At 42.3% G+C, this 23570-nt stretch overlaps 2 protein-coding genes across 6 annotated transcripts in view; both read left to right on the forward strand.

Moving 5' to 3' along the window:
• LOC115366736 (ecto-NOX disulfide-thiol exchanger 2-like) overlaps positions 1-5372 on the forward strand; it is a 194767-nt gene extending 189395 nt beyond the window's left edge. The window contains exons 17-18 of one of the 2 annotated variants that reach the window (XM_030062321.1): positions 1863-1948; positions 4541-5372. In XM_030062321.1, the coding sequence (XP_029918181.1) occupies positions 1863-1948; positions 4541-4672 (218 nt within the window). In that variant the 3' untranslated portion in view covers positions 4673-5372. The remainder of the gene's footprint in view (positions 1-1862; positions 1949-4540) is intronic. The other variant, XM_030062320.1, reaches the window with a different exon arrangement.
• Positions 5373-21811: 16439 nt separating this feature from the next.
• Positions 21812-23570, forward strand: part of LOC115366222 (multidrug resistance-associated protein 5) — a 29684-nt gene continuing 27925 nt past the window's right edge. For 2 of the 4 annotated variants that reach the window (XM_030061569.1, XM_030061568.1), the window contains exon 1: positions 21812-22059. Coding sequence is in view for 1 of the 4 variants with exons in the window: in XM_030061568.1 (XP_029917428.1) it covers positions 22058-22059 (2 nt within the window). In the remaining 3 variants the exon portion in view is untranslated. Of the gene's footprint in view, positions 22060-23225; positions 23373-23570 lie in introns of those variants that run through there. The other 2 variants (XM_030061570.1, XM_030061571.1) reach the window with 1 other exon arrangement.

Consider the following 23570-nt stretch of genomic DNA (forward strand, 5'->3'; position numbering starts at 1 on the left):
TTAGATAACAGGCTAAATTGCAATTTTTATTTTTATTTCACATTTTCTTTTGCAATGGTGGTAATTTCTTTGGTGTGGTGGTGCACCACTGCTAAATGAATACAGAGCAAACACTGTGTCGTTATACCCAGCAAGGTGGTTCTAGACTCTTTTTTTAACCTGGGACTAACCCACTAAAAGAGAACTAGGTGACACACTTTGTCACAGCAGAAGTGCGTGACCACGTCGTTCCCCTCCAAGTCAACAGTGTGTCACAAACATTTCTGAAACATGGTGGTTTCTCAGATTTCATAACAGGTCAGTGCAGTCCAAAAGATTTGTAACTTGGTGTGAATTTATCATATTGCAAAGGTTCAAGTTACACTGAGGTTAGGATTAACTACCTAAAATGTAGAGTATGTCCTGTATCATCATGCCTATGCAGATCTCTACACGTAGATGGTAAATTATCAGTCTATATATGCAAATTACACACTGCAAAAACGGAAAATCTTACAAAGATTATTTCTCTTATTTCAAGTCAAAAATGTCTTATTTCTAATCAAAATATCTCCTTACACTTAAAATAAAACATGATCACCTCAGAAGTAAATTGTTTTTAGACAATTTTCACTTGTTTCAAGTGAAAATTCACTTGAAACAAGTGAAAATTTGCTTGTTTCATTGGCAAAATTTGCCAGTGAAAAAAGTGAAAATTCACTTGAAATAAGTGAAAATTAGCTAGAAACAAGAAACAAATTTTGCCAATGAAACAAGCAAATTTTCACTTGTTTCAAGCAAATTTTCACTTGAAACAAGAGACAATTGTCTAAAAACAAGTTACTTCTGAGGTGATCATGTCTTATTTTAAGTGTAATGAGATATTTTGACTAGTAATAAGACATTTTTGACTTTAAATAAGACAAATAATCTTGGTAAGATTTTGAGTTTTTGCAGTGCATCTATGAGTTTACAACTATGCAAATTGGTGCTGAAGCCGGTTAATAACCCAGGACTGTGGCAGGGTTTTGAATGCAAATTGTTGGATTAATGCATTCACACTGAGCTCAAGTCACAGATGGTAGTGGGATTGTAGGCCCGTGTAAAAGGGATATCAGTGGCCTTCTAATGGAACAGGTGTGTTTCATTGTTCAGAAGTGGTAGCAGCACCATCAAATGGTGCTTAATTAGGTGTAAAAGCTATAAAAGCTCCAACAAATGTTCTCCAACTCCATGAAGTTAGTCTCTCATTCATTGTCAACGAAGCAGCTCCAGGCTAGCAAGTTGTTTGTGCTCAAATATCGACTGAACTCCTGCCGGTCATAGAAATGGAGTGTTAGAGTAGTGTTTTCCTCTTGGTAGTCTATCAAGCGGTAGAGGGTTTGCTGCTCCAGTGTTTTGAGCCGGTTGGGAGCTCTACGACTTCAATGGAGTGTGTGTTTCCCTCCCCTGTTGGCCTGGTGGGGCTCTCAAGGCTCTCCGTAAGCAGAAGTGGAGGATTATTTCTTTTGGATGGCCCTATCAGTGAGTTGACTGATAGCAGATGGTTTGGTCGAGCTGGAGGAGAGTTTCAGTAGCACATGGCTTTGATGAGAGACAACAGCATCAAAAACATCATTAAACACTCCCTCTAATCTGGAGCCCCAGTATACGAGAGGCTCTTAACAGTACTGGGAGTCTGGGAAAAGACATTTGAAGCCTCCTCCTTCAGTTTACACGCAGTGTGGCGAGGAGTTTAATAGCCTGGCCACTTGAACATCGTGTTTTGATGTCACGTTTGACAGGTGACAGAAATTCATTGAACGGAGCCATGTGACAGGATATATCTCTGTGTTCTAGCAGTTTAATTAACATCTCTGTGTGACTTGTTTGTTCTAACTCAGGGATCATTTCAACATTCCTCCACGTCCACCCGTTCGGAGCCAGCATTGAGTACATCTGTTCCTACCTGCAGCGTTTGGACACCAAGGTAACATGCACACGGAAACTGAAACCTCAATAGGAACAGCAGGAGCTGGCCGCCAGTATCACTGTAGATTGCACACACACTCACAAACACACACTGTTTACTGAAGGACCCTGCCACCCTGGATTCATGGAGACAAACACAACACACACACACACAGTCAGTCCCCCCCACAGGGCTGACATATGGGCCTGCTCTCTGCCAGGGACCTGCTGTGCAGTTTGAGACTCCTGGCATCGACACAGCCCCCTGACGCAGGCAGAGCTCCCTAATGCATTTACAACCTCTTCCACAGAAACGGAAGGTCTTTTCTTGATAAATGTTATTGCTTGTTTTGTTTTCATAGCACTCTGAACTGTCTGACTACTTACCCTATCGATGCCTGACAAATGCTCACTTATTGCACTGTTGCACTTACTGCGAGTCACTCTGGATAAGAGCACCTGCCCAATGCCTAAAATGTGAATGGATCCATTTTGCAGAGGACTCAAAATACTTTAAATAACCTGATTTTTATTTCCCCAGAGGAAGCTAAATGTAGATTGTTCGGATTTTCCTTGTGCTCTAACAGTTAGCTAAAGGCTGAAATGTTTTTTGGTCAGGTTTTGTGTAGGAGTCAAGTGCAGTGCCAAATGACTTGTTCCTTTCAAGGTCAGGTAATAAAATTAACCTTAAATGTTGGAAGTAACAAAAACGTTATTGAAATATTCGGGAAAAACAACCGGAGAGAAAGTTAAAGTTAAACTTTCCTGAACTTTCCTTGTTCTTTTTCTATCCTGAAATGTCATAGCTATATATCTGGCTAGCAACGTGATTTCCCTTGATGCTGGGCCATATTAAAACGAGATCCTTCATTCTGACACTTTAAGCCAAACACTATTCTGGATCCCCAGACACCCTCAGACACCCCTTAGTCTCCACTCCACTCGGGTGGAGTGTGGTTATTTTATCCGCATCGACGTGAGGAGGCATTTTAGACATAGTGTTGCTCTCCACTGCCACTTCCATGAGGAGGCTCTTAAAACTAAGCAAGTCTCAATGTCACCACCACAAGGTACAGCCCACAGATTAATGCCACCCGTACAAGGAAGCTCGCAGAAAAAATGTCAGATTTCACTGCCCCTTTCACATTCACACCGACTGACCAGGCAGCAGCTTACATCTTTTGGAAAAGTTATTGTCTGTACAAAAAAAAAAAAAAAGTTATGTAGCTACCAGATCCAAGAGTTAGCCACAAGAAATGTCTCTTCTCTGTACCAACTTGCTTGAATATCCTCATCACCACCCTGACTCATTCTCACATTCTCACACATGCAAAGAATAGAAACGTAACAGCCTTCTTGCCTGGTCTGTGTGTGTGTGTGTGTGTGCACATGCTTGTGTGTGTTTGTTTGCGTACGCCCACGTGTGTCTGTCTGTGTGCATCTGGGTTCGCCTGTGTGTCTGTTGTTCCTACACTGACTCTGCACAACACACATCCAAACAGCCCACAGAGTTTTGTCAATAGCACTGGCTAGACTCCCCAACAACAAGCCCAATCCTCTCCGCTTATCTGGTGGCTCCACACACACAGCTCCATTGTCTGCGATGACACACGAGTCATACCTCCATGATGGACCTTAATGCATCCTGACATCAGCGCAGGTCTTGAAGAATAAAGTTATTAATGCAAGACACCGTGGGTTGTCTGCATCAGCTTACACAGTGGATCTCGCTCTCCACTGTCACCCAGGGCTTTCAAAAGAACGATGATCCTCAGCCCACCTGGGTGGTGTGAGCCAGCTTGCGCGTTGTGAGGGGCCTCCTTCGCTGTCACCCTGTTGCTGTAAATTCACTCTCTGCGGTTCTCAGATTGCACTGGAGGTGTGAGCGCCGAGCGAATGTTTTGTCAGTATGATGAGAACAGAGAGAGGAGGTGTGATGACAGCAGAAGTGACAGTATTGTGAGAGTGTGAGCATAAAGAGAATTGGAGCAAGTTGGTGATTCATTACGAACAGATTATTTTGAAGCGGGCGCCCGACGTCTCCGTGCACACAGACTCACAGACACTGTTGAAATTAGGATGTCTCACGCTTTGATATTAATCCTCAACTAACAGTAGGTTATTTAACTGTCCAGGCAGTGGAGGAAAGTTTAGATGGCACAGCTTGCTCAGAGAGAGTGGGGACCAAATCTGAGAAAAGGCTAGATTAACTTTATTGATTTATCCACCAAAGCCTTTTTTCAGCATTTGGCACATTATGTTTTCGGTATGTGTAAGTCAGCAAGTAAAGCTTAATTATATAGCACCTCTCACAGACATAGTTCACAAAGTGCTTAACAAAACAAAAGCAAGTAAACCCAAGGAATAAAATAAACCAAAAAAAGAGCAAAGAAAACAAATAAACAGACAGAAAACACACAGATAAGGGCTAAACAAAGGCCGGTCTCAGCCGATTAATCTTTATCTGCTTCTTAAAAGTGATGACAGGGTCTGCAGTTCTTAACTGCAAAGGGAGACCATTCCGGAGTTGCACAGTAATCTTTAGTTTTTATGTGCAAGCGTATCTGTGTTATTATGTGTGTGGAGTCATGTTTGTTTCGTGTCTCTCCAGATTAACCCTGGTGAGGTGGAGGCCCTGTTGTCTCGGCTGCCTTGCACCTTCAGACAGGAGCTGACAGGGGTGGGAGCCAGTCTGGAAAAACGCTGGAACTTCTGTGGCTTCCAGGGCATCAAGAGCACATAGACTGAGCATGACTGACGCTGCGGGGACACAGAGGAGACTGCAGGCACACAGGACACCACAGGGACATGGAGGACACTGTAGAGATGTGGAGGAAGCAGAACAAAGCCTACAACTACCGGAGAACGTGGACTCTACTCGACCAATGTGAGGATGCAGAGGATTCATCACGGATCTCAGATCAGGGAGGAGTGTTACATGAACATTTCAGGGAGTCTGTGTGGGTGGCAGAGAGGTAAATACACAGTATCTCCATGGTTATGGAAATGTTGACACATCGCCATGGTGATGGAGACTTCATAAACTTGAGCACTCATTTTCCCTGTCTCTGCAAAATATTTTTAGACATAATGACTCTCTGGGAGTCACCAAGGAGCACCAATTCTTACAGTCACTGGATTGTTATTTGTTATCCCACATGGGCGGGATTGTACTTTCTGAGAGCCTGTAATTGGCTCAGAATGCTGTCAGTGTTGGCCGGGACTACAGGGCTACCCAGGGAGGTAATCAGGGTCTGACTGAACACTTTGAACCTCCTCACCCTCTGGCCTCCCTCTCTTCTCTTTTTGCTGTTCCCGGTTTGTAACATAGATCAAAATGGATATATTTCTTCATTTTCTGTAAAGGCTGTTAGAATCATTTGTTGTAATACATTGTAAATGCTTGGATGATATTTTTGATTATTAAAAAAACGTTCAAAGAAGGGAGTCTTATAGATATCTTTTTTGTGTGTAGGTGCCTGGAGACGCTTGGTGTGAGATTGGGTGTGTGGTTTCTAGCTATATAAACATCCTTGAGTCTGTCATCCCCTGTCATCAATCGTAAGAGGGGTACACACACACACACACACACACACAAACACACAGCTAGAGGGACAAGCAGTCCACTTTTTAGTCTGTGTCCATTTGTGCCTGAAGGCCATCTTTTCTGATGCTTGCTGTTGTTCCTCTTAGCTGTGCCCAAGGCTGAGTGTAAAACCTTACGTAAGGGCATCTCTCTCCTCTAAAAGCCAATTATATCTGGCTCTGAGCCTGGCTGAGGGCATGCATAGTACAGCCGCATCATACTTAACTGGGGAACACACCTGTGGGATCATGTAAACGATGTTTAATTGGGGAGGTAGCTGTGTGCACTTGTGTGGGTGGTGAGTGCATGTGAAAACACAAGTCCTTTCTCCTTCTGTACGTGTGCATGTGTGTGTGTGTGTTTGTGTGTGCTCATATTGCTTGGCTGGATCCACACATACATACAGTTATTATACAACTCTGCACGGGAGGAGTTTCCTTCACGCGATAGAGAGCTCTCGCTGCCAGGACTGGAGGTTCCTCCCAAAAGCCCATTCAAGCATTCCTAATGTGCCTCCACTGGGCTATTTGGCGGCGTGCTCTCTTCCACCGTTGCCCTGGGAAACAAAGGTTTATTACACATGATTTGCTCTCATCGGCCTCCTCCGTCTCCTCAGGCGCTGAGTTTGAAACATTAATGTCTGCGCACTTGTCCGCATATTAGCCTGGTACCTGAATTAATAATAGGTAATGAGCATGTTTTGCCCTTACAAGGTTTTCCTTCCGTACATTTGTGTTCGTCTCAGTATCCATTATTAACAGGAGCGGCTTGAAAGAGAAGAGCGTTGCATGGGTGAAAAGTAAACTATCTGTCTTGTACTGTATGTGGGAGTGGAGTTGGGTGCTTGTTTAATATATAACCTCCAACCCACTTAGTCTGTAGGTTCTGTCAGGCATGACTAAGAAAGAGTAAATGTTAGTACTGTAGATGCATTACTTCTTTTTTCTTTTTTCTTTTTTTTTTATGGCGGTGTGTAACTGCCAAAATGAATCCTGCCTCCTCTGGCGTGTTTTTCTCCCAGTAACTCACCAGTTGTGTGGACAGCAAATTTCATGCTGCGTTACTTAAGTCAAAGATACACAGATGATGTTATTGAAAGGTGGCAGACTGCAAACCCATGCTTTTCAGCATCTGCCTGCTTGATGCCTGATGCACTTAGGATGGTGAAAGATGTTGTCTCTGCTGAGCTGTGCATCACTAGACTCCCTCTCCACACAAAGACTTGATCTTGACAGAGCAGCCCTGATGACAATCTCTAGCGCACCTCCACCACACTCCTCTCTCCCGCTTGTTAGTTTTCTCTCTCTCTGACATAAACAAAACACTAATATGGCACATTCTTGTCTTTCAAAAGCTGCTTTCTGTCGAGCGTTTCCTCCCAGCAGAGTTGCCAGTGCTAAGAGCTGATAGACGAGAGGCATCCGCAATTCAACTGTTTTACAGCTGTTTGTTTGCGCGAGGGTGCGAGGTGTGCATGCGTTTGTGTGTTTGTGCAGACGTGCTTGTGAGTGTGCATCAGGATCTGCGGCGTCACACAAGGAGATAAACACAGACTAATTAAATCCGCCAGCGGTCCCTGGTGAATGCCGCTCTCCATTCACTGATGTCCTCTCATCCCCATGCCACATTTAGGCGCCTCCTCATTAATTCAATTCAAGGTGGATTCAAGTGAAAGCTATTCAAGGGTGTGAGTCACCCTACTAGGAGGAGATGATGCTATAGCAGCACTCCCACCTTGGGAAATTTCTGGGAGAGATTGAAGATGTCCTTGGGCATTTGTCGATGTTAAGGTTGAGCAAATACTGAGGCTTAATTTTACATTTAAGGGCATTAGTGTCGCTCCAGGGGAATTTCTTTGGAAAGCGCTCCCAAATCCATTCATACATACTCACGTCACGTTCGAGATAGGCATAACTGGACGTGAGGAGATAACAAGGTTCTTTTGGGTGATATCATGATGCTGGAGATATCCTTAATTACCCTTTCCTCTTGTGCAGCTTACTGAAGTCATCCTGATCTGCTTAATTATGATTATGGCCTCCCTTCAGTAAGCAGGTGAGAGATGGCAGCGTGTGCGAGTTGTGTGTGTGTGTGTGTGCGTGCATGCAGCGCAATGCACATGTGCTTCAAAATGAGATAAATTAACACCCCAGAAGGTGGATTAGAAGAACACTAACAACATCCAGAGGGGCTTCAGTTCAGAGTTTGGTCATTACCCTCACCACACTGGACACAGATCAGCAGGTTTGAAGTTGGAAAAACCCAGGAAGAGCGTGGGCACTCTGACAGACCCGGGATCTCTCAAAACACCACACCATTATTTCGACTATCACTAGAAAAAGAAAAAAAAAACACCAGATATCTGAATCGTAACTAGATATCACTACATGAGGCTCAGAGGGCAGGTTGACACGAGGTGGTGAGTCAACAGCTCCTCCTATTGAGCAGGAAGGAAGCTACACCTTAAATTTTACCCCCTTCAGCCAATGGTCCTGTACCAGCAGTGATTCGGTTTGACAGCGGGTGCATGGCCACAGCATTGGGAGATTGGCTCACGCGGAGTTATGTCTCAATAAATGCTGCACACGCCTCATTAATTTATGTATGCATAAAACTTAAAGGCCCTAAAAATCACTTCATTTCCCAAAGTGCCAGTGCCACGGAGACACAGCACAGCTCCAGAAAGTCTTGCCCGCAGGCACTTGGAATGGCATCTTAGAAACCACGGACTATGGAATATTAAAGCTAGAACTAAAGAGATTTCTATTTCTTTGAGGATTATTAGTGGGGCGGGTGGCACATCATGGTTTATACAATGTTTTTTTGTTTACTCTGTTTCAATGTGCTGAGAGAATTACATGCACTTTTAGCCTGAATGAATGACAAGTGTTGGAATAATTGCTCTCCACTGTGCTCTCAGGGGTGTCTGGGCACAGAATATTATACTGTGCATCCCAGCAGTCGACTATGACACTTTGTGTCTCTCACTCTTTCTATCAAGCCCCCCGTCTGTCTGTCTCTCTGTCTCTGTCTCTCTCTCTCTCTATCTTCTATACATAGATCATCATAGAAAGCAGGAAATAGTTGAAAGCGTAGCAGTGAATGCCCATAAGGTATTAACACACACTAAGCAAGCTCTACCACATCTAACACCAGAAGCCCACAGGTGGCAAGAATGGCAGGGAGGGGGAGAACAAAGTAAAGGGAAGTCTCTGTATTCTGGGTGATGTATTCATGGGATTCTTCCAGAGCCCTTTGGCAGTTCACGCTGTACGTTGGTGAGGAAATAGCTTGGAAAGACATTCTCCTGCAGTGAGGTCCAATGGTGGTATTTTTGGCCCATTAGTTTGTTGAAATCAGTGGGCCTGATCGGTGTGTTTGATGTGAAATGCCAGCACAGCGCTGCTCATGCCAGGTTAGATCAAGTAGCGTAACTTCTCCTAATGAGCGATGGCCACTCTTCATGCTGACATGAATCGAGTGACCTTTACCAAAGAGGAGATGCTTTTCACAGGCAGCAATTATCTGCACAGCGGAAACTTTTTAGGAAAAGTTTATTTTTAGTCGTGAGAAGTTATTTGGCTGGCATCAGATCTTGGACACATTCCGCATTGTAGTAATTCTCACTTGAAGGTTGATCTTAAGTGGTTTTTTATTATTATTCTTGGCAGCAGCACTGGCAAGCACCCTCATGGTGTTTTCAGTTAAGCAACTGTTGGGTTTTCATTAAGTCATCGTTGAACTGCATATGTGCGAAACGCTTGCGGGGGTGGAGGTTGTGATGATGCTCACTAACCCCTCAGGGACACTGTATTCACTTTTGCAAAAACAAGTTGATGTCTGCGAAGTAAATATAGGAGATAATGAGGCAAAATAGAGCTTTGGTCTCACATTTCAATCACTTGGCTACAAAAGCCTTGGATTGTGCTGCAGAGTTTCTTTTTTTAATTTTCTCTTTTTTTGTCCTTTTTATGCCTTTTGTGGAACGGTTAAAAAAAAACGCATTGTTCATTTCAGTTGTTTAGAAAAAGGCTAACATGAAACTGCAGTCACTGTGGTTGGCTGTGGTTGTACAAGGACAAATGTAGTTTCAGCAGACGTGACGATTGCACTACCAACACTATGAAAAGCATTGCAAAACTCACCCAGAGACATGCTTGTTAAGTAAAGCAGCTTCATCTGAAAGCCTTGCAATATCAGAAAAACATTTGAAACATTTAAAAAGCACAGAATCTTAAACACCTCATCCACCAATACGACGCTATTCAGAAAAATCATAAACGATTTAAACGTGTTCTAACCTCATCAAATCTACCCCATAGATCTTCTCAAGCACATTTTACTGTCATGATGGCACACCTCACATAAAATTGTTTTGAATTTTAATTTTCATTGTAATTGCTTTATAATGAATCAGGTTGTAATTATATTTTTTTCAGTCTCTGTTCCTGACCTATCAAACCCAATTATCAACGAGTTATCTAAGACTGTAAACAAATGACTTAATACTGTATTGGCGAAAATTTTAAACTCTGCTTTGTATTTTACTTGTTTTTTACTTTCACACATGATCACAGTATTCATGATCTTGGACCATTAGCAGGTTGTCTTTTGGCATCTGTTAATTAATGCCGCTTAGCCACAAAAATTTGGCTTTTTTAGCTGCACCCACTGACTTAACAAATTTGTATTAATGTTTTTTTATAACAAAAATTACAGAGTGGAAAAGGAAAAGTCCAACCTCAAACACTGACGATGTTCAAAAAGAGAAAAAAGCCCCTTGCATTCCTGGGTCTGCTTTAATTTTTGGTTTATTTTTGCCACTACTGGAGAAAAATGTCCAGATATTGGTGGTGTGCCATGGCATGGCATCAGATATTTTCAATGCAGCTACAATTGAGTGTAATGGGGGAAAAAAAAACGATCTGTGTGGGTTTCGAGTAAGGGCGGCGACTGGCTTTTCCTCCGCTGGGACTCTCGTTATCTTTCTGTTGCCATCACTATCGTCACTGTGCTCCGTCTGTAGGTGCAGCCCAGCTAAATACAACAAGGACAGGCATGTTATCTGTGGGAAATGGACCCAATCACTTCCTGAGGTAGATAAGGCAGGTTGAGGGACATTGAGAGCCATAAAAAGGTAAATTACACTCATTACGATGACAATCACAAAACAACTCCTGGACTGTATTTCACAGATTAGAGCAGTTTGTTACAGCAACACCTCCTGCCGTTTCTGTGGAGATTAAGCAACAGCACACCTTCAGCCCTCACCTCATCCCCCAAGATGCGTCATGGAACGTCCTAGTTGTTCGTGTGTATCACAGATTGCAGTTTCACGCGGGAAAAAGTCGAATATTTCTCAGAGAGAGAGAGAACAAGCTGCTCTGGAGGCAGACGCAATCTATTTTCCCCTCCATTTCCACTTTCCTCTGTCATCCTTCCTGTAGGACCACAATGGAAATCAGCCCTCCAGCTTTATTGTGTTATCCCAACTTTTCATTTTGAAGGGTATGGGCAGTACTCATGTCGGTGCTTCCTTTAACTGAATTTTATGAAATAAAATCAATCAGTCAATCTACTGGTGCAGTTACACCTCAGTAGGCACAACCAAAGCACCATGATTTTTCAAAGGGTTTGCTCAGGTTGACTACCAGGCTCATTCAAATAGCAAAGTAGCATCTCTAGCCAAGCATTTACAAGACAACAGTGACCATAATGTCCCTTAGGATTGGTGCATGTCACCCTGGGTGTGAGGTTCTATTTAATTGGTTTAGATTTTATTTATTTATTTATTTATACGTACATGTGATTTGCACTGTCGGAGGCATTGCTGCTTGAAACTTGAGGTACCGGTTGTGTGCCAATCAGGTTTATATTCACAATGCTAGAGCCCGGTGTCGATATTCGTCATTCCTCAAAATTTCAGCCCAAACAGACCAGCAGAGGCTCAGACATTGCACAGTATGGATGCATGGGCAGAGTCAGGTGCATATTCTCCCTGATTATCAATCATTTGAGGCAATTAAAAGGTATGAATGGCTTCTGCTGTTATCTGTCATAAGAGTATCATTAGTTTGAGCTTGGGGAGTTAGCTCACGTAGATAACTTTGCTTGACTAAACTGCAGTTTCTTATTGGCAAGAGCGCTAGCATTTATAATATACCTTTTTACCCCTTCTACATGTTTCTTCAGTCTAACATGCGTCAGCCAACATGAGCAGGTCTATGCATTGAGAAATGTTTGTGAAACTAAGACTCCAGTCTGCTGAATGCATACAGAAAAGCTGTCTCTCTTTGTAGGACAGAGTGTGGCCACCGTGGAGGCAGGTGCAGATGGGAGGATCGCTCCGTCCTACAGTAGATTATTCCCACAATGAGCTCCCTCAGCCTCCACCTCAGCACCTCCAGGTACAACACAGACCTTCCTGGGTGCCCTTTTGTGCCAGCTGTCCTCAGGCTGTGCATGCTTGCCGGTGAAATGTGCCCGGCCTTCAAAACACTGGGGGTTGCTGCTCTGCTCTCCAACTCTCCTGCTCTGAACCGATCTGTGCAGCATTAGCTTGGATAGCTTTCTAAGCTGTTCATTTTCTGCATATGAGTCAGTACTTCCATGTTTCCTTCGACATATCCTGATGACTATGATATTAAGAAGAGAACACAGGTTTTATGTGTTGCATTGTTTCTGAACTGAAGCCGTATTTATTTTTGATGTTTGCTGCTGCCACATCCAAATTTCGTAGGGCAACAGTCTTATTTCTCACCCATATAAATCCAAAATACTGTCATTCAAGAGAGGAATTACTTTTTTTTTTTTTTTTTTGTCAATCTACACAAATAACTGTTTAGATAGAAAGAAAAAATTGTACCATGAAGGTTAAAATGAAATCTGCTGTGTATGGAACAGCCTGTATTAAATGTTATCCTAAATGGTGTGAATATTTCTTCATACCTTACAAATTTAATATTTTCATTTCTAGCCATTGTCACGTATTTCATTGTCATGTTTTTCCACACATTGTGGTAGGAGAGTAAATATTTTATTTTGGACCTCAACAGGTTGATACCATAAAATACCATACTGTGTGGATGATTGTTTTTCAGCAACTTTTGTACTACTTTGTCAATTGAACCTTGTTCTTGCTTTCATTATATATATTGCATTGCCCATGACAATTATCATTTACAGTGCCCTTGGTGATAATCATTAATTTATAGTTCCCACAAAATATAAGGAAGCTTTCTGAGAGCAGATACCTGTGGTGAACCCAGAGAGAGCCCTGGAGTTAAATGTGTCGCTGTCATTAAAATTGCAACAGCACCAGTCCTCTCTTAATGCCTTTTGAGTCCTTTCTGTGCAGCTTGATCAGGATCCAAGGCATATGCGCTAACAAAAGCAACAGTGACAGTCCAAGAGCTTCCTCTTGCTGCATGACTGACCCTTTATTAAACCTGATTGATAGTCAATTTGTAAGCCCTGCTCCCCAAAGAACGGCCAGGGCTTTGCTAGTTCCTCCAGTAAATAGGCAGCATCTCCGACAGGAAGTCTCCGACAGGAAGTAGGATTGTAATATAATTCAAATGCAATATGTATATTGGCCATAGAAGGCCCCAGAGCTTCAAGGTTGGGCTTTTAAACACAATGAGAAATCAGCAAGTGGTGGTTTGTATGTTTCTGCTTCTCAGGTCATGTGTGACCATGACATGAAATGTTAACAAAATCAGCTTAGAATTATTCCTCAGAAGTTGATGATTAACAGGATAATTTATGGCAACTTTCTATTCATCGTCATAAATTTTGTGCTCCGTCTTGCAGAATGAAGGATAAACCTCCAGGTCAGCTGCTGGAGCATCAAAGCAGTCCAATACCTCCCCCAAACTGCTCATGGAGTTATGACAAGCCTGCAAAGTCATGCCGTTGAAATTTGAACTTTCAAACACACATGCTGATGTGAAAGAAAGAAAGAAAGAATGGATCTTGGAGTGGAATTCAATTATCACAGCAGTAGCAAACACACGATACACCAGTATTATCGGCAAGCTGGGTCAGCCCACTCAGAAGGCGCCTACTTGTGTGCTGCACACCGTCACTTTTATGGTTTTTATCTGTGCAGCACACTCCTGCACTTATATGTGGCTTCCTGCAGAGGTACACCGTGGAGAAGATGAATGTGTAAATTAAGGTGTGTCCACCATAACTTTATTCTAATCAAATTCTGACTCTTACTAAAATACTTTTGCATGCTTATATCCTAACCTCCTTCAAACCTTGCAAAATGTGTCACAGTCCCACCAGCTAAATGATTTACAACAGGAAATCTGCATACTAATATACACCAGCAACAACAGAAATAAATCTAAAATATCAACCATATGTGTAAAGTTTTGGAGTGTTTAATGTAAAGGCAGTGCCTCAGCAGCAAGACATCAAAAGGAAAAAAGACCACAGACCAATTTCTCACCATACTAATGGGAAAGACAGAGAAATCGAAGGTTTTAATAAAACATTCTGCAGGAAAAGATATGCTCAAAATCCTCAGAGCACACTTAGTGCAAGGCTGAATGGTAACAGCTCAAATGAGAGGTGTCAGTCTGTTTAAACTTGATGCCGTCTGATCAAGCCCATACGTTAATGTATGTTTGTAATTATATTAGGGTTTCAAACTATTCTTTAGACATCACTCATTATTGACCCCATAGTCTGTGTCAGGCCAGCCTTAACAGGTTACTATTCTCTGTGGTGAAAGCCTTCAGCTGTGTGATAGCACCGTGCTCCACACTGAGCCACGACTTGGCAGTTATCATAAATCTCTGGGGAAATTGATAGGGAACTCCAGATTCAGTTCATTGATTGGAGACTTTCAGCAAATTTCTCAGCTCAGTAAAGTGAGACCCTTTCGATGATTTTCTCCAGTACTTTATGTATTGCTTTCTTCTGTCTGTCAGAGGTGCAGAGAAACCTGCTGGTGAGATTGCATCACCGTATGAAGTCAATGCCACACAGAATACAGTGTTAGAAAGGCAGCGGCAGACTCTAAGAACTGCAGCTATCTTTTTTATATGTGCTGATTCCGCTGTGAAAATGCTTTAATCACCGGATGAAGCAGAAGTCACCTGGCATCTGTCTTGTCAAACAAGTAGTTCTGTGTAACTCACTGTGTGTGTGTGTGTGTGTGTGGCATGGCTCAAACACTGAGGAGCAGAGGGAGTCATTTCCCACTTGGCCCACCCACGCAAAGAAAATTCTCAGTGCAATAAAGTACTTTGGACAACATCCTCAAGCAAATGGCATCCGTTATCCTCATAACACATACAGTAAATTTGCCTGTGCAATACATTTAAGGCAGAACGAGAATGAATTTCATAAAAAAAAAAATTAAAAAAAACAACAATGTATAGACTCATACAAAAATGATCCCTGTCAAACATCACTTGTGTGTTGGTGTGTGTGTCTGCAGAGACCCTGCCCCTGCAGTAACAGTTGTCACAAGTTGATCTAGCGGAGGTATTTTACACATGGAAGATAATATGCTGTTGTTTTTGCTTTGCATTAGGTTATGGGTTTGGATAGATAAGCTGCTGTGAAAGCTGCAGCGGCTCGGTGGTTGAGCTAAACACTCTGCAATTTGTCCTTTAAATTTCACAGCTGGTATTGAACCCCAGGTGGGGAGTTTTTATTTTTAAGAACTTAAAACAAAATATGGTTTACAATATTTCTGATCCCACAGTTTCACCAAGCTGCATAAACCACCAATAAGCTAAATTAACCAGATGGATAGTCTAGTCTAGTCCAGAAAATTTTAAGTGAGATTGAATTATAATCATTGAAGCATTCGTGACGTCAGCTGCGTTGCGTCTCCGCGGTTGAAACATCTGCTGTCACCAAGAGAAACCCCCAACATTTACAAAGAAATATAACCAGTCAACAGGAAAACCAGTTGAGCCGTAACTCCGGCGGTTGGCTCATCCAGGGGCCGATACAACTGCATGTTGTGTTTACAAACCACAACTGACAAATCCTACTCATTCAATCGCCATTTTCATAAATAAACAATCCTGTTCAAGCTGAGGGAGTGACTACGATCATACCTCCGTCAGTGTATTTATTTAGGCATAGAAACATGACCACCACTGACATAAAGACCCCTCAGTAAAACAGTATACACTCCATGTCATCTCATGGTAAATATCAGGTTTATTGAAATCCTTGAAAACTCTACCAGGTTTGTCCATGGGGAATATTCTGTCAACAGGTAGTGTTTGGTTAAATGTAAAGATAAAAAGGATTAGGACTAAACGCCATTAGAAGTGGCACAGAATTGCAAATGTGCCAGGACTCCCATGACATTTAATTACTTTGTTGACAATGGATGTTACACAATCTGTTATTTGCTGGGACTGGGATGGGGCAGCTTTACGGAGTCAGTAAACAGCAGAAAATGTTGACCGTGGCTTAAACAAACAGGAGCGGCTCATTTGAATCAGAGACTCGGCTGCTTTTGCATCTCAAGAAAGATTGGTGCGACAACAGGGGTCAGTGTAGTCCAGTTCAGAGGTGGGACAGGAGTCCTTCACCACCTGGAGAGCTAAACTGAGGCTTCTCTGGCAGGACACGGCGATCTGGACAGACACATGAGAGAGATATCACACTTGGTGATTGGTTCCTCATGGTAAGTGTTTGCCAGATATTGATTATGTTTGCATCATGTTTAAGCCACAAGTATAATAATCCATGCACTTTCACTCCAGCTAACAATGCTCTGCTTAGATTAAATTGTCTTTGTCTCCTTTATTCTCTTAACTTAACTGAATGTATGTGTGTGTGTGTGTGTGTGTGTGTGTGTGTGTGTGCAAGAAAGAGACACAGAGAGAGAGTATAGCTCCAAATTTGCATTTACTCATTTCCCTGTCACTATTTTGAATGTTTTATTTGCATGTACTGTTTCTCACATCACTGTTCTGAATGATTTTTGTTCCTTTTATTTTTTTAATTTCTTATCTTGCTCTGCACCGCCCAGGCCTGTAAATGCCATTGCTTTGCTGATTTGACCAATGAGGCGCTCTCCACGTTGTTGTTTTTCACATAGCCGGCTGAGCTTCAAGATTTTATTGTTTAAGTAAAGCCAACTTCAAGTCACCTAAGACAAGGGGTTTACTATTCATTTGCAAGATAATGCTTGAGTCTGGCTCGCCCACTGCCCTGTCAACAGAATAAACATAGCGTGGTTGGGATGTTGAAACTCTCACAGCAGCTGACGGCCTATCTATTAACACCAGCAGCACAGCTTGATAACTGAAAGCTACCACAACATGCAACACCCCCTCTGTCTGCTTCTGTTTGTCTTTTATAAATAGGATTTTATTATTGCAAAATGGGCTTCAGCAGATTGGAGCATGACTGCGCCGGTTTACTCATCCCACTGATCATCGGTGCATTATACTGCAGCCTAAAACGTATGAATTATACCTTAGGTTATACAATAAAATAATCTAAAATACTTCAAGTCATAATCTCAGGTGTCAGCTGTCTGTTGGATGTGCTCATGAATATTTTGTCTGGTGACATGACAAAAACTCTGAGCCAAACACATAACAGTGCATGCAAGTTCAATTCATTAAGGCTGCAAACGCTCTTTACAATCTTAACGTCTTTGTCAAAACAGCTTATACTAAAGCGTGCCCGTCTATCTGAGGAGAAATGTGCTTGTTCTCGGGTGGGACGGCCAGGGGAGGCCTGTGTTTACTTCTAGGCCTGGTGCCAATTATAGCTTTGCTGAGCCGAGCCAAAGATTCTCTATGTTTTTGAAGATGAACCACTCCGTAGTTAAAACATCTCACGTTCCACTTTGCAGAAATAAGCGAGAACCCTCTCACGTGCTCTTCTGCTTTTGCTCTCCTGTGAAAATAAGTACAGCTTCATGTAATGCCGTCGCATCAGCGTGATAATAATCTGAAACGAGTTGTACTTCCCACCACAGCGCATGATTTTAGCTTTGGAACCTTTTCTGTTTGTGTGTAAATCTGTTTTAATGGAAGATATCTGCGCCATATGGCCATGTAAGGTACAAATTTTCCATAACCTCCACACTCTGTAATCATGTTTGTGGCATTAAGATATTAAAATCACATGCTCTTTAAGCCTGTGGAAACCTAGCCTTGTCTGCTAAGCTGGTACACTCTCAGGGTTGGATGTCCAATCTTAGAATTAGAATATTAGTTAGAATATTAGTGTCAGCATGTGGGATATTCCTCGTCAAATCATACAGCAGTTCTTGAATGTTCATTACTGACATCAGATATCACTGCAGTAACTTGCAAATATGCAAAACAGGAGCACAATCTAAGTGAAAGCTATTTTCTCTTAATTTAAAGACTTATATCTCTCACAGTGCTATTTATGACTGTATAATGCTGTTTGACTAAATTATACACTCCTCTGGTAAAAAAGAAGATGCCATACAATGTCTATCTACCCCACTCGACCATCTCTCTCTCTCTCTCAGTGGTCTTTCACTGCAATTCACCATCTAGTAGGAGTACTAACATAGTAACATGGAAGGGCGCAACATGGAAGGGCACAAGGCAGTAATTTCGCCTAGGGTGGCAACATAGGCAGAACCGCCACTGTTTGCCATATCTTAAGTTAGTGGACTATTTGCCTATAATCTTCACGGGTCTGTAGTGTGTGTTTGTGTAAAGAAAGATAGAAAGATAAAGACTTTGGTAGTAAATTTGAATTTTGCTATTTTCATTTGTGCCCTTTTTTGATGTCAAAAATATGGCTGGTTCCAGACCACTGATATAATGTGCGTAATAAAGTTACTTTATTATGCACATGTGTTTTACATTAAGTAAAACACATACAGAGAGAACAAGAAACAGCAAGACTTAAGAGGCTTTGGGAGCTTCATGGTATATTTTCTATACTGCAGTGTATTATATTTGAATCATACAGCAGTTTACTTAGATAGATAGATAGATAGATAGATAGATAGATAGATAGATAGATAGATCCTGTATTGTCATCTTTTAAGAAAACAATGAAAAGCAGTTTAAAAGCCACCGAGTCTCAGTTAAATCAAAAGAAAATATCAACAGAATATCATACATACAATAGAATGCACACAACAGAAAAGCCCACATAAGTGCAATGCTGTGCAATCATGTATAAATAAATAAATAAATAAATAAATACATGTAGAGTGCAAAGTGCCGGTGCAGCAGTTATTGTTTGTTTGTTGGAGGGGCATAGATGTGTTGTGGCTAAAGTCATTTCTTGGTGGGTGGATGGGGTGGGGTGACACACCTCACAGCCTGTGGATAAAAGCTGTTTTTTAGCCTGTTTGTTTCTGTTTTAATTGTCCAGTGTCTCTTTCCTGATGGAAGTGGAGAGAACAGGCAGTGACCGAGGTGTGTGGGATCTGTCATTACACAACTGGCCTTCTTGTGAAGACGGCCAGTGTAGATGTCACTCATGGATGGCAGTGTGCTACCAATCACCCACTCTGCCGCCCTCACCACCCTCTGCAGGTCCTTCCTGTCCTCCTTTGTGCAGCTGCTGTACCATGCCATGCAGCAGTATGTTAGGATGCTTTCACTTTCCAACTTCCACAAGTCTCTGCAAACAAAAAAAGATTGATAATAGCTGGGACAAAACACTCCAGACTCTCATGCACAGACAATATCACCTAGGTAAGAAAGTAAGCTTTGAAATTGTTTAGTCTTATACTGCAAACTTGCCTTGGGCAACTGGTCAGCCTTTTTGAACAGCTCTTATCTGACTGACGCAGAACGTTGGCGTCATGGGCACTGCCAGGCACTCGGCAGTTCACATTCCAAAAACTGAAGCACAAAGTGTTTGTAATATGGCTATCTGAGTTATCTGTCACAACTGTCAGACTTAGCTTCATGTTTTTATTTCATTCATTTTCTATTATTTCTGTCATAATGGGGGGAGGGCTTCCTCTTGGCTGGGGACTTTAATGAACTGCCCTATGACTCTGTCCACCATCCCGCGACAGAACATGTAGACAAACTTCTTAACTGTGCTTTTGTGAACTCCAAACTGTCCAACTGAGGAGCCTGTCCAAATTTCAGGTCGACAAGTCCCTTAGATCGTTTTTTTTTTGTTGTTGTTGTTTTGTTTTGTTTGTTTGTTTGTTTGTTTGTTTTATAAATCATATACTGAATCTGTCCTGACTTTTTCTCTTGTCTGCTGGTTTGGTAACCTTAACACTAGGTCCAAAAATGCTCTTAGCAGAGTTGTTAAAATGAGCAATAAGATTTGGGGTGTAAATCAGTGTACACTATCTGACCTGTTCCATAGGCAGATATTTAGGAAGGCCAATGTCATTCCTTTACATTCTGAGTTCCAGTTGTTGCCTTCTGGGTCCCGGCTCAGATTTCCCTTTTGAATGCGGATCCGGGGAGGAGCCGTAGGTACCTACTTGACTTATATTCTGTGGCTACACTATTGCTGACTATGATTATGATGATTAGGATTTTCATATCTTTATTTTTAAAAATGATATGGTGATGATGGTGCTGCTGTTGTTATTGATGGTATTGTTATTGATGATGATGATGATGATGATGATGATGATGATGATGTTCATACTGACATTATGCACTTTTCCTACTCTGTGTCGGGTATTTTCTATACTTCCTATGCATATGCCTTCCATATGCACTTGGCATATGTCCCAGTTGTTTCTGTACATTGTGTTCTCCCCTCCCCATTCGGATCTTGCTTGTTCGTACCTGTTTGTTTTTGTTTGCTTGCTTGCAAAACCAATTGCCCTACGGGGACACTGACAATAAACTTGAACTTGAACTTGAACTGGTTGGCTACGAGGCGATATTCCCCGCAACTACCCAGTTTGCACAGAAGTATTTCCACTCGCATAGATAGCATGACTGGTGCGCATACTGTACAGCTTCCTCAGGTTTCATGTATGGCTCGACCACGTCATACAGCCGGCTGAAGGATGCCCTACCCATTCTTTAGTTTTCTCTCCACTCTGAATCTCCATCAAAACGATTTTATCCCACCAGTCACGGCTACATATTTTAATCCACTTTTTTCCTAGTAGGTACTGCGTGGTGGCAGTGACAGCCGAATACCCATCAAAGTTGATGACTTGTTCAATATTTGTTGTCGCTCTCTCCTCCCATTGCTGAAAATGAAGTGGATGAGCCATACCTCTAATGCGACGTGAGTATTTATTAAAGCTGAGCATGCTAAAAGCCACAGAGCTCTCATGTTTGTCTTATTTCTTGTCCTATTTCTAAATCACACTTCCCGCTCAATCTGTTATAAGCAAAAGACGTAAAAGACGTAGGACACGCCTGCGCAGATAGGATGCAGTGATCAGAAAACGGGCTACTGGTATTTATCATGTATACAGGTATATGAATAACCGGGTTTGTCTGTGTTACATGAAAACATCATGTCCCGGATATGCTCAAAGGCGGGATAAGCCTCAAAACCGGGATACTAAAGACCATGTAAACACTGTCAGTGTTCCAACTTCACGATGGTATCGGAGGTGTGTATGGGTGAACTTTAAATAATTTAAAGAGCACTTGATGTTACAAATGGTTGCTCAGTCTATCCCAAGTTTTGCTCAGCACACAGGGTAGCCTTTTGTTCAGGAAATGGTTAAGGATTCTTTTTATTTTACAGTATTGTTGATTGTATTGTTATGTGGTAATTAAAAATTTTTTTTAAAAAAATCCAAAAGGTTTCATATGTTTTATGCATGTTTGCATGTGGAACAAGAATGTGCTGGGGGGAAAAAGAAAACCCAAATCCCGAAATGAAAACCAAATATCTACCCAGAGCATGAATATCCAAGTAGTTTTAATATTCCCATCCAGTCGTAGATAGACAGAGAGACAATATTTCTGGTTTGTGGAAGCAAATTGTCCCAAATAAAAGTAATTAGTCCCAAAAAGGGACTAATTGTTTAGATGTTTAGATGACATTATAACTGAACCGCCAAGCCTCATGGCACAGGTTTTCCTTGAAAGCCTCCACTCTATAAACAGTATAAAACGCACACAGTCAACGCGCGACACGCTCACATCAGGCTTGAGTCCGACCCGCTTTTATGGTGCACGGAAGTCGTGCGGAGTGAGACCTCTTCGCTTCCCGCTTCCAACGGTCCGAGCGTGTGTCTCCTCATTAGTATTCAGGTTACCACGGTGAAGTTTCTAACAACGTGTCCGGTTGGTCGAGGTGCCATGACGTCAGTGACATCGGGAATTCCGTCCTGCGGGCTCCGGGCTCGAGGTGAAGCTGAGCCTCTAAGAGAAGCACGTACTGTACACACGTGAGACGCCAACTTTACCATGTTGTCCGCACGTGTTTTCGGCTGAGGACACCGCAGCAGTGTCCGCCGGCCTTGCGGGGAACTGCTCCGGGTTTCATGGCAAAACTTGAGAGTGCGGTGTCTCATGCGTGTCTGCTGTTTGTTCCTCATAAACACAAGAGCTAAAGAGCCGCGCCGCTAAGGTGAGCCCAGCAGAGCAGGCGGCGACTTCCATGTAAGTGAAATTTAAATGTAAACTTTATCAGTGAATCAGCTGTTTCCCTGCCACTGCTAGTCCTGCTGATGTTGATGTTGCTGCTATCATAATGATGCCACTTTACTGATGCTGATGTTGAATGAAGTAATATGGATCAGAAGTATGTAAAAATGTACATTAAGTCATAATTCTTACCATAGTTTAGTAAAATGTGTGGAAAAGTTTTTTTTTTTTTGGTGTGTGTGTGTGTTGGTCTTAAGGATGTACACATAATTCCCTGATTCATTAAAATTACTTTGAGCTGAAAGACAGAAATCATGGGAAATAAATTAATTGGCTGAACATCTGTGTCCACTGACCTTTTCAAAATGGGTCTGCTTAGTGATATTATTGATTTTTTTCCCCCATCAGTTAGAAACTGATAAAATACCAAGGCTGGCCAAAAATGCAGAGAAAGCAAAATTGTTCCATGTTTGTCTTTGGATTGGTATTTGCTTAAGTCAGTGTTTCCTGGAGCAGGTCGATTCATAGTGAACAATAGTTAAACTTATTAACTTGGCCTCAGTTTTACACATTTTTTGGTCATTTTTTCAGCGGGCATGTAAATGTTTTGTGTGGACTCACAACAGCTGTCAGTGGACGCAGTGACCTGCTGTATATTTTGCCGGTGCTTTTTCCACATCAAAACCTCAGCAAGTTGAGGCCCGTTCCTGGAACGCAGCCTCACAGCCTCACGTCAAACTTCACATGATAAAGAGAGGGAGGGCCGGAGCACAAAACACAAATTATCTTTTCATGCTTTCTGCCCACATCAACTTGTGGTTCCCGCGGTGCTCTCACGCTCCAGCCGTGCCCGCTTGTAATGTGTTTCTCAGCAGAACATATGCATCCTCCCCTGTTATGTTATTCTGTCCCTGACCCAACTGGGCTGTGTGTATTGAATGTCGTCATCGACCGCATTCTCTGGACAGTCAATCTGCACCACACTCTGAGTCTGGCTGACCTTGTCGTGGAGCTTTGCCATACAGGGGATCAGTGGCAGTGCGAGGACATGGTGGTAGCTCAAATGTCCGCTCCGTCTAAACACTCCCAAGCCTCTGATGCTGACAGCGGGTTGGCTTTAAATAGATAAGCACTTCAGTTGTATGCCAGAGAGGGGCCGCGACCTCTGAGCAAGGTGATTCCTCAAGTCTATCTGTGTCTCAGAGGGTGATTCAGCAAAAACCAGACGTCTTCTTTAATAGTTCTCTGTCTAGAGGAAGAGGGAACGCACAGATCATCGGATTTTGCAGACTGGCTTCCTATTCCCACTGAGAGGGTCAGCCAGACAGGTCAGCTTTGGGCTGGTTTCCAGTCAGAAAACAAAATTTTAAATCACTTAGCTTGAATAGTCAAGTAATTTATCAGTCCTTTGACAAACCATTAATCATTTATAATTTTGGTGATTGATTCATGGTTTTAGTAGTTCATCAGGTAATAATACCAGTTATTTACAAGTTATTGCTTCACAAGATTTTGCTGGCTTTTCT

This window comes from Myripristis murdjan, chromosome 10, assembly GCF_902150065.1.
Source record: "Myripristis murdjan chromosome 10, fMyrMur1.1, whole genome shotgun sequence".
NCBI classification, from domain to species: Eukaryota; Metazoa; Chordata; class Actinopteri; order Holocentriformes; family Holocentridae; genus Myripristis; species Myripristis murdjan.